The sequence below is a fragment of the Opisthocomus hoazin genome, chromosome 1 (assembly GCF_030867145.1).
Source record: "Opisthocomus hoazin isolate bOpiHoa1 chromosome 1, bOpiHoa1.hap1, whole genome shotgun sequence".
Taxonomy (NCBI): domain Eukaryota; kingdom Metazoa; phylum Chordata; class Aves; order Opisthocomiformes; family Opisthocomidae; genus Opisthocomus; species Opisthocomus hoazin.
This window is the reverse complement of record NC_134414.1, coordinates 18,021,766-18,037,508: the sequence shown is the minus strand read 5'-3', so window position 1 is coordinate 18,037,508 and position 15,743 is coordinate 18,021,766. Positions and strand designations below refer to the sequence as shown.

General features: G+C 37.5%; 1 protein-coding gene across 1 annotated transcript in view; it reads right to left on the bottom strand.

The window, feature by feature from the left end:
* The window catches only part of ARHGAP42 (Rho GTPase activating protein 42), a 174,652-nt gene that overhangs the window by 56,788 nt on the left and 102,121 nt on the right, over window positions 1–15,743 (bottom strand). The window contains exons 5-6 of the mRNA XM_075417838.1: window positions 8,141–8,242; window positions 3,839–3,949 (exon numbers count right to left, since the gene is read on the bottom strand). Of these exons, the coding sequence (XP_075273953.1) occupies window positions 3,839–3,949; window positions 8,141–8,242 (213 nt within the window). The remainder of the gene's footprint in view (window positions 1–3,838; window positions 3,950–8,140; window positions 8,243–15,743) is intronic.

Sequence of the window (15,743 nt, the reverse complement as noted above, 5' to 3'; positions counted from 1 at the left end):
GCTGGTGTTACAAGTGGCACAGCTGCTAAAGGCAGGCTCATAATTTTAAAGACATCTATATTAAATAATACAGAAAAGGAAACCAGCTCTTTTCTCTCTCAAAAAAGATTTTCATAATGTATTTTGAGGTCGTCTTCACATGTAAAGAGGTGATTTGTTTCACCAAACATCACATACAATGCCTGATGTGTGCACATCAACAATTTTTCATTTCAATAAATGCCTTACGGTTGCCTCCATCTGCGTATCTGATCAGTCACATCAATAAAAAGCGAGGTCTGAACTCCGTAATACAATGCTACTCGCTACTCCAGCACTGCGAGGATTTCAACACAGAACCTGAAACAAAATCCAACTACTTCTTGACGCTTTATTTATTTTTATGCAGAGCTGGTGACCTCAAGACTGCCTGGTCATTTCATTCTCACAGGAAGACGACTGTACTTCGGTTTCGGATATGGGAGGAATTTAACCTTTGGCCTGTAGCACATCAGCCAGAAGTCCCTGTCTCCCTGGTTTCATTTTATTTATAAGTAGATAGCACCAGAAGGTACTTATCCATCAGATTAAAGTTAATGTAGTTAAGAACGTCAAAAATCCAAGGAAGAGGAAATTGAGCTAATGTCCACAGCAAAGTCTCATGGAACTGCATGCAATTACAGGTAGGGTTTGTTGGTGTTTTTTTCTTTCTTTCTTTTTTTTTCTTTAAATAAACACTTCTGGGTTTTCGTGACATTTAACGGACCACCCTCACATTTCAGATAGTTTACTGCTTATGAGCTCTGTGCCCCGATTCCTACAGGCCAAGGAACTCCTGGCATTGCTGAGGGACAAAGCGGAGCTCTAGGAAGGAGCTTGTACTTCTCCTAACAACTGTAACATCCTCCGAAAGCTGCGTTGGTGTGAACATTCTTCTCTGGGCCCACAAGGGCAAAGCTAGGAGCAGAGATTATTGTCACGTACTTTGTTTTGTTGCTTAACTTGCTGCAAAGTAAATTTGAACACTAATTTGTCCTTGAGAAGAAGTTTAAATTCATGATCTATATGAAAAGCTTTAGGGGTTTTTCCTTGGAGAAAATCAAGATCTAGGAGGATCACAAACAGGCAGCTATCAGTTACTCATGCTCTAGTACGCATTAGTGACTCCTTGAGGCAAGATGCAGAGAACAGCAGAGAAACCCAGGATCTGAGGAGCAGCTGCAAAAGTCTACCCTAAATACTATAATCCTCTATTCAGAGTATGAGTCATTAACATTTTGTACTTTCAAATCTCTCCCCACACTCCTCCAGGAAGGAACATTCTCCCCTCATACCAACTTCCACTGTCCTACCGTCCCAGGTGTAACCCACCTGGCAATTTTTGCCAGGCTATGTCTCCCACTCGGGTTCCAAGACCATCCTTATCTTTTGGCATAGACAAACTGAAGACCTTGGAAGGAGCTCCAGCAGGTCAGCTCCTTTTGAAGTCCTACTCCCACATCATGAACTTATCCTTCTTCTACATGGGCATCACAATTTCCTCCTTCCCTGCACTAAGAGCCTTTCTTTTATTTTGTTAAATTCTCCTTCCAAGAGTTTATTTGTAACATGTCAGACTCAGAATTATATAGAGACGTGACAGTGAGCTGATATATCAGAGACACAAGCAGCACACGCACTAGAAGGCCCCACAATTAGCAGAGCTCCTGAGGGGTAATGTCTATGTAGACACACCACCAGGCATCCTCGAGCATCTGAACATCCGTAGAGCACACAGAGGAAAATGCATAATATGGCAATTCTCATGACATCAGATTTTAAAATGTTAGGCTTTGTCCTTCTCTACTTGCATCTAGGACCACATGCTCATACTTCCAACATCACTTGCATAAACTATACATTTTTAGGAAGCCTCTTTTGAAGACTCTTTTTTTTTTGTCTCATGGTATTGCTGATGTGTATTATAATTCACTTCGGATACTTTGCCTTATGGGTTTTAGTAAATGATTTTATTCCAGCACATTTATGCAACAAACTAGAAACAAAAAATCAAGAAGTTTGAAGGTTCAAAATTTTGTAACTGATGTTATAATTTAAGCTTCATTTATATTCAGATGGATTATAAAAAATTCACACCTGGAGCCAGAATACCCTGCCTGCAAGGGCTATCATTACCCAGTCACCAGAGTATTCCCTGTACCTGTGTGCAACAAACAGCATACTGGGCTAAAATGCCTACTGATCTGACACAAGATGGCAATGGATCCACTCAAAAGTAAATTTTACCTACTGGATGTGTACACCTGGTGGCAAAAATACCCAGATCCACAAGACTGAGTTTACCAGTAACCTTCCCTGCTGGCTTGCTCAGTATCAGCACTGATGAACTGATAAATCACTCTCTCATTTTGGTAATTCATAGCTGCTGCTGTGATGGCTGACATAGTGTGGGGACAGCTCCTGGGCAAAAGGATAAGGCTCAGTATCTTCAGCTAAAATATAAAAAAATCAAATTTATTTTTCCTCTCTGTCCAGCACATCGGATGAAAGATGCCCTATTTTAACTATAAGCAATTGCACGATAATATTTCCTGATGTCTGCTCAATACAGAAAGTTTCTATTACTTTAAAGGAGCATAAAGTCTCCTATACCAGGGTCAGAGCTAGGTCAAGATTGCTAGATTTTTCCAGGATGTGAGAAGCAGACAGAGAGACACACTCTGGATTAATATGTGACAGGTAGAATAATGTTCTTATTTAGGAATCCGAGCAAAGTTTTAGTCTCTAAGATTTGGCAGCTGTATGCCATAAAGATAGGATTTCTCTAAGTACTGCTTGCTGAATCCAGGTTCATTCGTTTGCATCAGTGTCATTCACTATACAATACATTCTCATCTCATGGAAAGGTGGCATCTGAGAAGCTCTTCTTGGTGACACTGGATGTTAGAGATGGAATTCAAGCTGTTTCAGAGTCAAGAGTGCTGCTTCTGATAGTTACAAGGAAGCTGGAAGATGGTGCGGATTGAGAAAAAGTTAATACTTGTCATGTTCCTCTTTCACAACAGACGCTCTGCTGTGCTCCATACGCTTAACGGGAAGGGACAGATGACACTGGAAGTTCTCTGTCAAGGGCTACAGGTACTAACTAAACAAGGCAGTTGGCAAGCTAGTCCTGTATGACATGAACAGTAGTAATACTACTAATATGCTGCAGAAATATTGCTAGCACATCATATTGAAGCAGCTTCTGGTATTGATTGACCCAGAAGATAGTTAGGAGTGGGAGGCGGACACACAGTCCAGGATAAAATCCCAGATCTAAATATGGACTTCGAAACACAACTTTATCTTCCTCTTTCATGGCCTGTCAACATATGCTTTCTTTTATGCGCAAAGTAAACTAAAGACAAACGACTGCACCAACAAAAAAATAAACTTACCTACCCTACAAAAAACCCAGATTTTTCACTCTATTTCTTAATAAGTATAACTTGGAAAAACATGTGTACACTGCCTACATGGAATATTTAAACCCAAAAACTGGCTCCAAATTTCAGCCATGAAACTATGCTATTACGAAACATCCATTATGTGTTGCGCAGACACAACATTACATGTTGTCCCATTAAAATGTTATGCACACTCCAAGTCAGCAGCCATTTCACTTCACAGTAGATATGATACTTACATAAGCCTTTAATAAACATGGAAAGTGCCCAAACCAAGATCTTAATGCCTGTCTATATACAAACCAACCTGTGATCACGATTTAAAAAAAGGGAGCAAAAAATAGGTATTTTAAATTCATTTTTCAGCTTTAAATGTGTACATACTAAAGAAAATAAAACATGAAACTTACAGGTTCAACAAATTCAAATTTCTTTTTCTCTTGTACTTCTTGAATTTTAAAAACGTATTCTAATGATGCTTCATAAAAGTTTTGATGTTCTCTATCTATCTGTGTATCTGCCTAAAACACAAAACAAAATATAGACAACATTAATTTACTCTCATTATTGCTTTAAAAACAGATTTTGTATTTAACAAACAGATCTTCCATAAGATTACTTCACAAGCTTCATGGGGTTCAGTTTTTCTTCTGAAAATTGGAATAACTACTTAAAATAGGTAAACGCAAGAAGATATTTTCTTTCTTGAATAGAGCGTCTTTAGCAATGACATCTTACAACTTGTTACTTCGTAGTGTGAGTTACATGCTCTTGGAATATAAACATATTTAAGTCCTTAACCTCATAAATCAATTATTTTTCATGTTCTAATTTTCAAATGCAAGAACTACAAGGCAATACTTGTCAGAAGTGCCTGCATAATACCTCCCAACATGAAGATTCCGTACCAAAACAAAGTCTTCTGCCTAAACAACTACAGAATTAACTCTTCTCAGCCGATAAAGAGTAATAGGCTTTTATCCTCAATGTAAACAACCCATGGGAGAGGGACCTAACAGACAAGCAGTGTAGTATGTGGGTAATACCTAAAAAAGAGATGGAGATTCATTTTTAATTCATTCTTCTTCGTAACAAATGATTTTCTCAAGTAAATCTCTTTTGGGATCCATTAGTTAGGTTTTGGTCTTAGGTCAAGAAGGTCAAGTATCGGCAATATGAGTAAAACCAGTTCAGCTATTTTTGACACATGCCAGTTAAAATGTAGCAGTATATTTCTGTATATTCTCTAGTTCATTTCTGCATTAAAAATAATCAACATGGTAAAATCAGAAAAGCTATATGTTGCCTTCGCTTGATAGCAAACATTAAAACAGTAAACACATCATAAAAGAGCTTTAGCACTTTCACCGGTATAAATGCAAAAAGTCAGTGTCTTTCTTCAGGCAGGATTTGGTCATCAATAGCACCATACATAATTAACATCGCTTCTTTAGTTAAGGACACGCTATCATCGTGATTTGGCTGTACAGGCTCTTAACAACATTGATCTATTTTCCTAGCGCAGTGCTCTAGCGTTACTTCAAAGCATGGGCTTCAACAACATGTTTCAAATGATTCAGTACCAGCATTTCCTTCCCATGCCTATAAAAAAATAATCAGGAAATTAAGTTCAAAAAATAAAATTATGAGGCAGAAATCAAGCACTCAAACTTCCAGTAATCAAGTGCTTTACCACAGAACTAACTCTGCCATGTGCCACTCACACAGTGCGTTCGCCTACTGTCTTCTTTGATACTCTGCGTTAATAGTTTTATTTCACAAGAAATGTATCATGAAGGCAATGCTACACAGCTGAGCAGAACCAGGTGCCACCACTCTGGGACATGATCCAGCAAGCCGCTCACAGAAGTGCAGTCAATAAGCACTTGAGACAGACCCCAGCTCTCACATCTAATTGTAAGTAAACAACAGAATCTAGTTTTAGAAGTGAGCTCTTTCAGGCTTCAACTTAGAAAAAGTATTTAAACACCTAATTAAATCCATCTCTATTCTGAACAGCATTTAGGCAGACTGTAGTTGTAATGATACTTATGCAACCAAGTGCCATCTCAAATATGGATGGGTTCCTAAATTAAGGCCATAATCACCACTCATGTGCAGGGACTAAATCATAATTTCCAAAATATAACTTCTGTAGAAGCTTATGAATTTGTGTCAAACCAAGGATCCAGGTATGTAAGAACCACTTTGAAAGTGATTTTAAAGTTTCAAAAGCTGAAAGGATTTTCATACATTTTTCTATGACTTCAAACTGCATGTAAAAAGTAAAAAGATTTGACTGATATGATTTTGAGACTCTACTTGTATGATATCCAGTTATAGTGAGTAATATTTTCATTGATGTAGGATATCACTAAAATGTACACCAGAACTCCACATAAGCTTGGAGACTGAAGCCTTTGCTCTATATTCATGCCTCATTCTCGAATAGATTTCAGAGAAGTAAAATCAGGAGTTTATGAACTTTTTCACATCACTCAATTCTGACCATTTTCTGCTCCACTGTGGACTTCTGTAGGCAGTGAAAAGACAGTACTACAAAGTTTCTTTTGGATGCTAAAGGCAAAAAAGTCTAACCATCTATGTAAACTGCAGAAGCAGTCTTGCAGGCTCTTAAAATATCCAACACATTTCAATGAGATGAATATATGCAAACCACTCTCAACAGAATATGTTCTGACCATCAAACTTTAGATGCCTAATTAAGGTGCTCTCAATAGCACTCGAGTGAGATATGTAAAACAGCCCAATACAGTACGAGAACTACTCCTTGCTCATCCCAGCACTCTTTAACCCACACACTGTGGTAAGCTACCAAGAAACCTCCACAATTCAAAGAAACAGCAGGTTAAAAAAAGAAGTATTTTTCAGCGTGACAGCAGCAGTCAAAAAATGGTGTTCCCATCTCACTAAAATGCATGATGTCAGCTTGAGCCAAGGATCTCCCTTCCCTCACACGGAGCGCTAAAGCCCCAGGCGCCAGCGCTGCTTGGCTCTTCCCTCGTGCCCTGGTTCTGCTGGGGGCTGCTCCAGCCAACCCTGTCCTGGGCGCAGGAGCTACAGACGGGGCTCACCCACACCCCTCCCGACACGAGGCAACAGCGGGCACTTGAAGCACGGGCCAGGAACTGGAGCTTGGCCTCCTTTTATTCACGATATAGATACAGGCCAGAAGTCTCCCTGGTCACCATTTTTGGTATGGATTTGCTATTGCATCTTCTCCCTGTGGTGGGTCTGTATCGCCAGTTCAGCACACCTACAGCTGCACAAAACCGGGGCAGGCAGAAATAACAAGTTATGCCCTAGATGCTTTACAAGTGGGGCATTCAGAAAAGCAAAGAACCTCAGCCTCAGATTTTCAAATCCAGAGATGTCACTTAAGGACACGGTGGAAAAATTTATTCTGGTTTTCCATTAGTTTATATACTTGAGCCAAATTCATTGTTATTCCACCACAGTTTATTAGATTCACAGTTGTTACTTTTCACTTCAGTTGCTGTTTTTAGACTGTAATTATTCTCATGTCTCAAGAGTAAAATATTTTATTTGTATTCTAGAATAAATTGGTGCTTAAGTTCACTTTTCCACATTCTGATATGAAATTAATTATTTTTTTTCTTGGCTGGCGCTTAGCCTCTAACAGAACTGCTTCTTCATCAATACCCTGGTTATTCAGGAAAAGTGAAAGCTGTATATATAAAACTCTGACATACAAGTGGAACAATTAACCAACCCTACGTAACTAATGTTTTCTCTAGACTGATTAGCATATCGACAGCAATGACAATTCAGAGGTATAAACATTATTACAAATTTTGAATTGCTAAGCCTAATTTAATTTGAATTACAGTATTATTGGTAAATATGAAAAAAATCCTACAATTTGTGACTGAGTGATGGTCACATCTTCCATGAAAACTCCATCTGCAAAGTAATCCCCATGATTTAAGAGTCACCGTGACAACAGTAATCCCATCAAAACATTTTTTAACTACTTTTGGCACAAATCCCAAAGTGTCAAGGATATCAAATTGCTGGTTTTACTGTAATTTGCCTCAAAGACAAGACATAATTATTTCTACAAGCATACTGAAAAGCCCTGGAATCTTCCTGTTCAACTAGAAGTCTTCATGTTTGTTTTTTTTTTAACAGGAAAGAATTAGCCATATAGACTCTTCACAGCTTAAACTGTGGATACAATTTCAGGGCATGATGCTGCAATCTCAGAATAAGGTGAAAAAGAGGAAAAAAGAAGCATAAAAAAGCATCATTAACGTGATCTCAGTTCAGTCTCCCAGATTAAAATTTATGTGAAACAGAAGTATAATTTCATAAAGTAATAAATTAAATAGCAAAAAAGCAATTAATTATTTGACTTTCAAATATTCCACATATACCTTATAAAAGTCACATTTTTATTGTGCTAATGCATTCTGTTGTTGCAATTAACAAACATTAGCTGTACTTGAAGTATACAAAGTTGGACATGCAGAACACTGCCTTGTTAAACTATTTAACTCTTATTAGGGTCAATTAATACCACTCAGGAATTTATATTCACAACAAGCGTGACTGCAAGAAATCACCACAATTTCACATTAACAAAATACAGCATGTCTTGAAGAGAACCAGTTTGTTATCATGCTCTCTATGCAAATACGGAACTAGGTAAGAGTGTGTTCAGTGCTTACATCTTGCAGATGAGATTCTTTTTTCTTTGCTGATAAATTTAAGTGCTTCTCTAGGATGGAATAATATTTCTCACTTTCCTTGTCAAACTTCTTCTTCCCATCCTGAAAAACAAAACATTGCCAAGTAACATATTTGACTAAATATCACAGGTTACATAAAAGAAAGAAAGGGTGCCAAAATATGCCTGCTTATAAAGCCATTTTTGTTGGTTCTGATGTTTTGGGCGTTTAATTCTGAATTGGGCCTGAAGATACTAGAAGGACTAATTCAATTATTAAATGAATTATTAAGAAGCATTTTTCCCATAAATAATAAACGTATACAACAGAGTCACATAGTTTCCCATGATAAATATACATGAGGTTTTATGTAGGTGGTATCTTGCTAAGCAGACATTTAATGCATCTTCCCTAAGTTTTATAAATGTACCTACCTGTCACACTGTCTTTACTGAATAAAAACATTGTGGAAGAAGTAGGTGACTATAACAAATCTGATGATGATATAAGGCCTATGCTTTGCATTTAAGACTAATATATGCTTATTTTACACCCACATTGTTAAAATATGATGATGATAGAAAAGCACATACGTGGTTGCAAAAGGAAATTAGTCCAAAAGTCTGTTTCCAGTAATGTTGGGATGTGTCTGAATATTTAAGCTGGTCTCATTTAAAAGAGTTATCCTGCCTTTTTCCTTTCTCACTCCTCTTAAGTTTTTCCCATCATGTGCAAACAATCCTCACATTTCTACTGTAAGAATACTTTAATACATGATAATACAAAAGAAAGCTACTGCTATGAGTAAGTTAAGAAATATCTTATGTTCTAGAATCTAATTTACAATTAATTTTTTTTTAAATCTGCTATTCTGAAATGTTTATCTGAAATTTAAGAAAAAGACAGCTTTGAAGTGCCAGATTTCAGGAAGTGTCACATTTCAGAAAACAGGAGAAGGGATTAAAGTAAATATCCCATCAGAGTATTATTAATGATAAAAATATCATTTTTAATTACAAAATTATATATACCTTAATTAAGAGCAACTCTCTGCCAATGACTTTTACAATGTTAGGTAAGTTCTAATGATTCCTTCTAATGATTAAGAAGTTGAATATTTTGAGAAAACAAAGAAAACTCAAGACGACCAGTCCTACTTACACATGTGCAAAAGCTATTAATGGTGGAAAAACTAATTACTGGACATAATGCAGTAACATCAGGTCATCTTCAGAACTGTAGTGACTCTTTTCCTGACCTCTCTCTCCCTAGAAATTGTTATGTACAAACCCAAATAACTAGCCTGCATTGCAGCACCACCCTGTTTGTCTTATCGCAGGATAGTCAGGTCAGTCAGAGAAAAAAGAAGTAGGAAGGAAGAAATTAATGCCATGAATGAAAACTTATCAACCAGCTGTAATAACAAAGCACTTACTGAGGAGCTCCAGTGACTAAAGTTCAAAATGATAATTATACTAGATTATAAAACACATCATATACTTTCTACACTGCAAAAAGTTCAAATATATTTAGTATGAAAAATATGCACAATTTAACGTTCCCATTACCTCACAATAGAAATATCTTCAAAAGACATCATAAGGAAAAGAAGGCACTTGACCCAACATAATATTAATTAACAATACAGAAAAATTCCAAATGCCTTCTATATTTAATTGCAGATATGAGGAAAACAAGGCAAAAAGGAAAAAAGAAAAAACAAAAGCTTGTATTTTGCCTAGCAAGGGAAAAGAAGTTACACAAATTATCTTCCAAAGTCCTTCCCAAATCTTAAAAGAGAGAATGCAGAAAGCAGGACTCGCCAAATAACCGACAGGCCAAGAAATCAGCTTTTGTGGGACTGAAATCATAGGTCACGTCCACAGCCAGAGTTTTATTGGGCAATACTCAAGAGCCAGGTCTTTATGATCAAGCAAGAGCAACCTGAGGATCTCAACATCTCCTTCGGTCACAAACAAAAATTCAGTTCAGTTGATCACACACCACAGATACATATCTTTTGAATAAAAGGTGCAGTTATTTGCATACTGTCTTCTCTTCTGAGACAATGATGTTAAGGTGCTGGACTAAAAAAAAATGAACTGTATTATTTTAAAATCCAAGTGACACAGGTGACAAAGACACCATCTTGAGGAAATCCCCAAGTCAAGGGCAAACTCAACTGAAGCAATGAAAAATGCAAAGAGAATTACTTTTAAATTTTATTTTTCCATGTGACCGAAAGTCGGGAGAGGAGTCTGCCTGACCTCAATATTGAAGCCTTTAGTCACAAGCTGCTGGAGCTCAGTGGTGGATAACCTGTCCAGGAGACTATCTACTTCAGAACATAATTTGCCATGGCCTGTGGCAATGAAGCCCGGGTGCAATGACATTTGTTGCACATCTAGGCTTGATGTTGTGCTTGCCTTTGCTGCCTCCGTGGCCGGACTGAAGGAATGAGATGTGGAGCCACGGGCAAAGCTCCGGCAACATTACCTGCGTCAGACTGAGCACCACCCAGCAATTCCTTCCCTAACAGATTTATGACATGAGCAGTAGGTATTCCTCTTGTCTCATGAACTATTTGTCTCAGAATCAAGCTGATATACAGGTAATGGATGATCTGAAGTCCAGCCAGGCACTCGAGCTCACATTAACATCAACGTATCCTTTACTAACGAGAGATGGAAAACAGTCTGAAGTCAGCTGCTCGGTGAGAGTCAAACAGGAAGATGTGAAAACGGGACCTGGCCATCTAAAATAGCTCCTCTTCTGTCATACAGCACATCATATGTACGTCTATCCCAAGAGGGATCCATTCACACACTTAATGCGATTCCCAATGCACCAAATCCAGTCGCTTATGTTTTGTGCTAACATCTACAACAAAACCCGTGAATTACATATCACATTATCTATTCTCTTTATATGTAAAAAGGAAAACACAGAAAGTAAATGATCACATCTAAACAGATATAACTCACCCAAGAACAAGGGACAAAAATTCAAATAAACTAATTGTTGCGAGGCATCTTGTAGCTCTTGTAGCTCATCTTGTAAAGCATGAAGCTTTACAAAGATCTCTGTGGCACCATCCATGAGGACACGCAGAATTTGAAGGCTCTCTTGGTCTCCTGCCAGCCCCCTCCCAGACTGTACCTCTCTGCTCTAACAGTGATCTGCTCAATCACTACCTTCACAGTTCTTACACCAGTTAAGTTAAAGAGAAAATAAATAAGATACTTCCTTGATACCAGGACAACTTCTAGCCTGAGCGCAGTGTTTCCAGGGACTTCTTCCTTTTTTTCCAGATTTTAACACAATAAAATTTCTCCCTTCAAAGCTGGAAGCAGACAAAGTAAGGAGAACGAACAGAAGCAGACTGTGAATAAAGACCACTTGGCAGTTTTGACTGCGTTAGTGTCTTCAGTCAGTGATGCTTCTGGGAACAAGGCTGCAGTGCTGGCAGGACAGTGTTTCTGGCACTGTACTGATCACTCAGACAGATTTTTGGGAAAAGCCTAAAAGCTACTGGCCCCAACAGGTGAGTGAGTTCCCTTTGCTTGAAAGGTCCTCTGCTATGCCTAAATATGCCACATATTTACCTGTACTGAAGCCTCTGAAAACTGTTTACTTCATAAAAATTAACAAAAAAGATACACTCAGAAGCAGGTGATTCATTTTCTGTAAGAGAAGAAACCCTTCAGTTTATGCCAAGATCACTCTCACCTGGCACACTCAGCTGGTGACTCACCGCATGCAGGTGCGTTCCAAGTGGCATCCCAGACTTACCTCATTCGAGCTTCAGCCTGTTCTTCTGCAACCCTCAAAACACTCTTACACACAGCTGCTGCCCAAATTAACCATCTGAATCCTGGTCCCAGCAATCTGTGCCCCTGAGAATCCTGCTTTCCCATAAGCTGGGAGTTTTGCAAAGAAAGTTTCCATGCGAAACCACCTCCTCGAAGTTTGGGAGACAGAGGATTGCTTCTGCCTCCAGATTCCACATTGGATCAAACACCAGTGAGAAGAGAGATGAGGCTGGATCAGAAAGCTCACGCTGTGCTGTTACCAGCACAGACAGCACCAGCCATGACTGAAAGCGTAAGGTACGAGGCCATTAGGAAGATGCTATTCCTGACCTCTGCTCTATGTCTCTTCTTCCCTTCAGCCTCCAGCTACCTTTCTTCCCTGCACAGTAATCCTCATCCTTTCTATTTGCCCTACAAACTTCGCAATCATTTCTGCCAAAATACCTGCTAGAACATATTAAAAAAAAAACATGTGAGATAATTAAGAGGATGCAATAAAAAAATCTAAGCACCTAAAAAGACAAATTACAAAATACTAATCCTTGATGTATTTTACACTGACGTACAAGTCATCAATACCTCTTGTGTAGATCAAGTTCTGCAGACTCTAAGTACTCTAAATGTGTCTCTGTACGTGTTTTTACTGTTCTCAGGTGTGTCAGGTCACTAAGCCTTAAGTCAATTATAGAATATTTACAGTTTTAAGTGCCTCAAATTTCTAACAAGCCCATTAGGAAAGCCATTAACCAAACGCTGAGCTTCTAGCACATAATGGAGTCTTACAAACTTCCAGTACCCTCCTGACAGAGTCAAATCATGTAATAGCAGATCTAAGTTTAAATCCAGGCTTTGTCCTCTCTGCTTAGTTGTCCTCTATAGATTTATTTCAAAACTGATTGGACCATCTCCAAAAAGAAAAAAAAATACTTTCAGAGATAAATTTTGCTCAAGATACCACTAGTTATAGATGTGCCAGTTAGAAGTTTAACTCCAAATATGTCCTCCTATCCCTCTTGTTTTACAGAAATCTATGGCTATGAAAAGATCAGACATCTATTATTAAAAAGGTGACTCAGTTGAGTCAGACAATTATTTTTCTGTTCAGAAAGATTTTGATTTTATGCTGTAACTAATCATATGCATGCAACGAATTGCTGGCATGATTTTTACAAATTTTAACCACAACTTGTATTTTTGGTTGTAAAGCAGAAAGTGTTTTTGTATTTTGAAGACGACTTCTCTTTTCCAGCGGGAACATCAAGAAATCAGATTTCTTTAAAATGGTCTAAGTTTGCCATTATTTTGTGTCTAGCATTTTACATCAAAATTTTTATATGTATCTTCAGAATTATTATATAGATTCTTCCTCTTTTTTTTTAATAAAGAGCTGTGTCCATCCTTCCTATATCTTTCAATTTTTTCTAGTTACAATGACTTCTGGTTCTATACTTCTCTATTAGCATATCTTAGCTAAATCTTACATCTGTCCCTAAATAAAATATTCCTTGTTTGTCCCAGAATTCATATTGAATCTTTAACATGCTAATCATTAAAACAAAAAACCCTGCCTATTTAGTTCAGATTCATTTTCAATAACAATATCCTTGTGCAACCATAAAATAAACATGTTTTGTAAGAGGTGATTTTAAAAGGATGAAGAAAGGAAATGAAAATAGAAAACATTGGAAAGAAACTATCTGGAGAAAAATATTCTATGAGAATCCCCTACTTCATTAGGAAACAAGTGAACATTGTGAAACATGGCTGTGATGATTTTTTTTCTTGCCCCCACCCAAAATTAGTACATATTTTTCTCATCAGCTCCAGCTGAGACACACAAACTGCAGAAACTGGCACAGAAATGCAATAGGAAGACTCCAATATAGATCAAGTCAGACACATTTGTCAGTGGAAGAAACTGAAGGCACCCATGAACTCCGCTGAGACCAATAAAGCCACGTCCCCTTTCTTTCTCTCTGACAACAACTGCAAAAACGTCAATATAACAACATGCTGGAGATGGTCTGTTGCTGGAATTGTAGGCTTTAAATACATTTTTTAAAGCCACCTTTTTCATTACCTTCCAAACAAAAATTCAAAACGTATTTCTACAAAGTTATTGGAATTTCATTCAGAGTTGTAAATTTTGGGGATCATCTAGTACTAAGTAGCAGAAAGAAAAGCAGAACTGTAGACTAGAAACTAAATTAAACTTCGTCTTGGAAAGACTGACTTGAGCTCAGATCCTATGGATTTCCTGGGAAATGTTAGACCTCAGAGTCTCACAACTTCTGAAGAGAAAATAAATAAATTCACCTTCCATTTTATTTTGTCTGAGGTTTTGCTCAGAATTCTCACTGAGGTGGTTGGCGGGTTCGCGGGGTGGTGGTTTTAATTTGGCTTTGATAAAATTGGAATTATCATAGGCATCTGAGAACACAGACTGCCTTTTGACAGATGTCTGGATGGAGGGATTTCTTTTTGGTAGAGATTTTGATTTGTTATGTGAATGCTCACAGTTCAAGATAAGATTAAAAGAGATTTTCCAAAAGGAAAAGTGAAAAGAGGATATAAAACTCCTTCCCTCCTCCTCCACCTCCCAGTCAGAATTTAATGTATCATGGGGTTGCTCCAAATCTGTGAGAAAGCTAGGAGGTTAAAGGGCATTGTTTATGTATTGTCAACAAATAATATGAAGTAGAACAAAGTTATGTCGTAGTTTATAAAGAAAAGATTGCTGCTCAATATAACATAGGGTTAATATAGTCATAAATTATGACTTATGTTACTCATAACTGCTAGTGAAAACACTTCCAAATTGAAGATGAATGCATTATGTAGAAAATAAAATGTCCTAACAACTATAAATCTTTAAATCAATTCTTTATTACAAAAGAACAACCATATGCAAACCATGAATATCCAGAAAATTATACGGTGTAAGACAAAAATAATTATAATAAAATGAACATATTGCAACTATGAAGTATAACAAGGCAATAAACCAGGAACACAAGAGTGTTTAGCAGCACTAAAGCTATGAAGACAGATACTAAAAACTGGCAGTTAAAAAAAAAATTCCATTAAAATCACATAAGAGATACATAAAATTAAAAAATTGCTTTAAACAACCCAAAACTAATTTAAGTTTAGGTTGGAGTTCACATCTGTGTAAAATTCTGGATAATCCAGCAAGAGATAATTTACGTTCAGGTTCATAAACTTCTGAAGAAAATTTTCTTTTCCCTCTGTATCAGGTACTTTCAAAAGTGTTACCAGGAAGAGGAGAATCCTATGGTCTTTTCCTAGTATTTCCCTATTTAATTCCACCAGATGTGTACAGACAGCAGGTACTTACCAGTGGAGACTAAAAAAAAGGAGAAAAGCTTCCCTATTTCTATAAGATCTAAACTTCTGTTCAAATTAAGAAGTAGTTACTATCAACTGAACAAATGTGTTTGCAGGATGTTGTTAGTTTCTCTCCAAAACATTCTCTCTTGAAATGGAAAAAAATATTAAAAGTTCCCAGCACTGCTGTGACAAGACAGGCAAAGCTGCCAATACTGGCAGGTCGCAAAGCAGGACACACCAGACTCCCTGTTACTAGCTGCAGAGTTGTCTCAAGTTTGTTTGGCATTTGCTGATTCCAGAAGCAGCTGCTAGATGTCTGGAAATCCCTTTAATGCCTGCCCAAACAGCAGGACTGGTATGTCTACACACGTAATCTAGTTTTACTGGGTTTACTGTCTACTAAATATGAAGTATTTTTCATGTAATATCTGACTTACGAT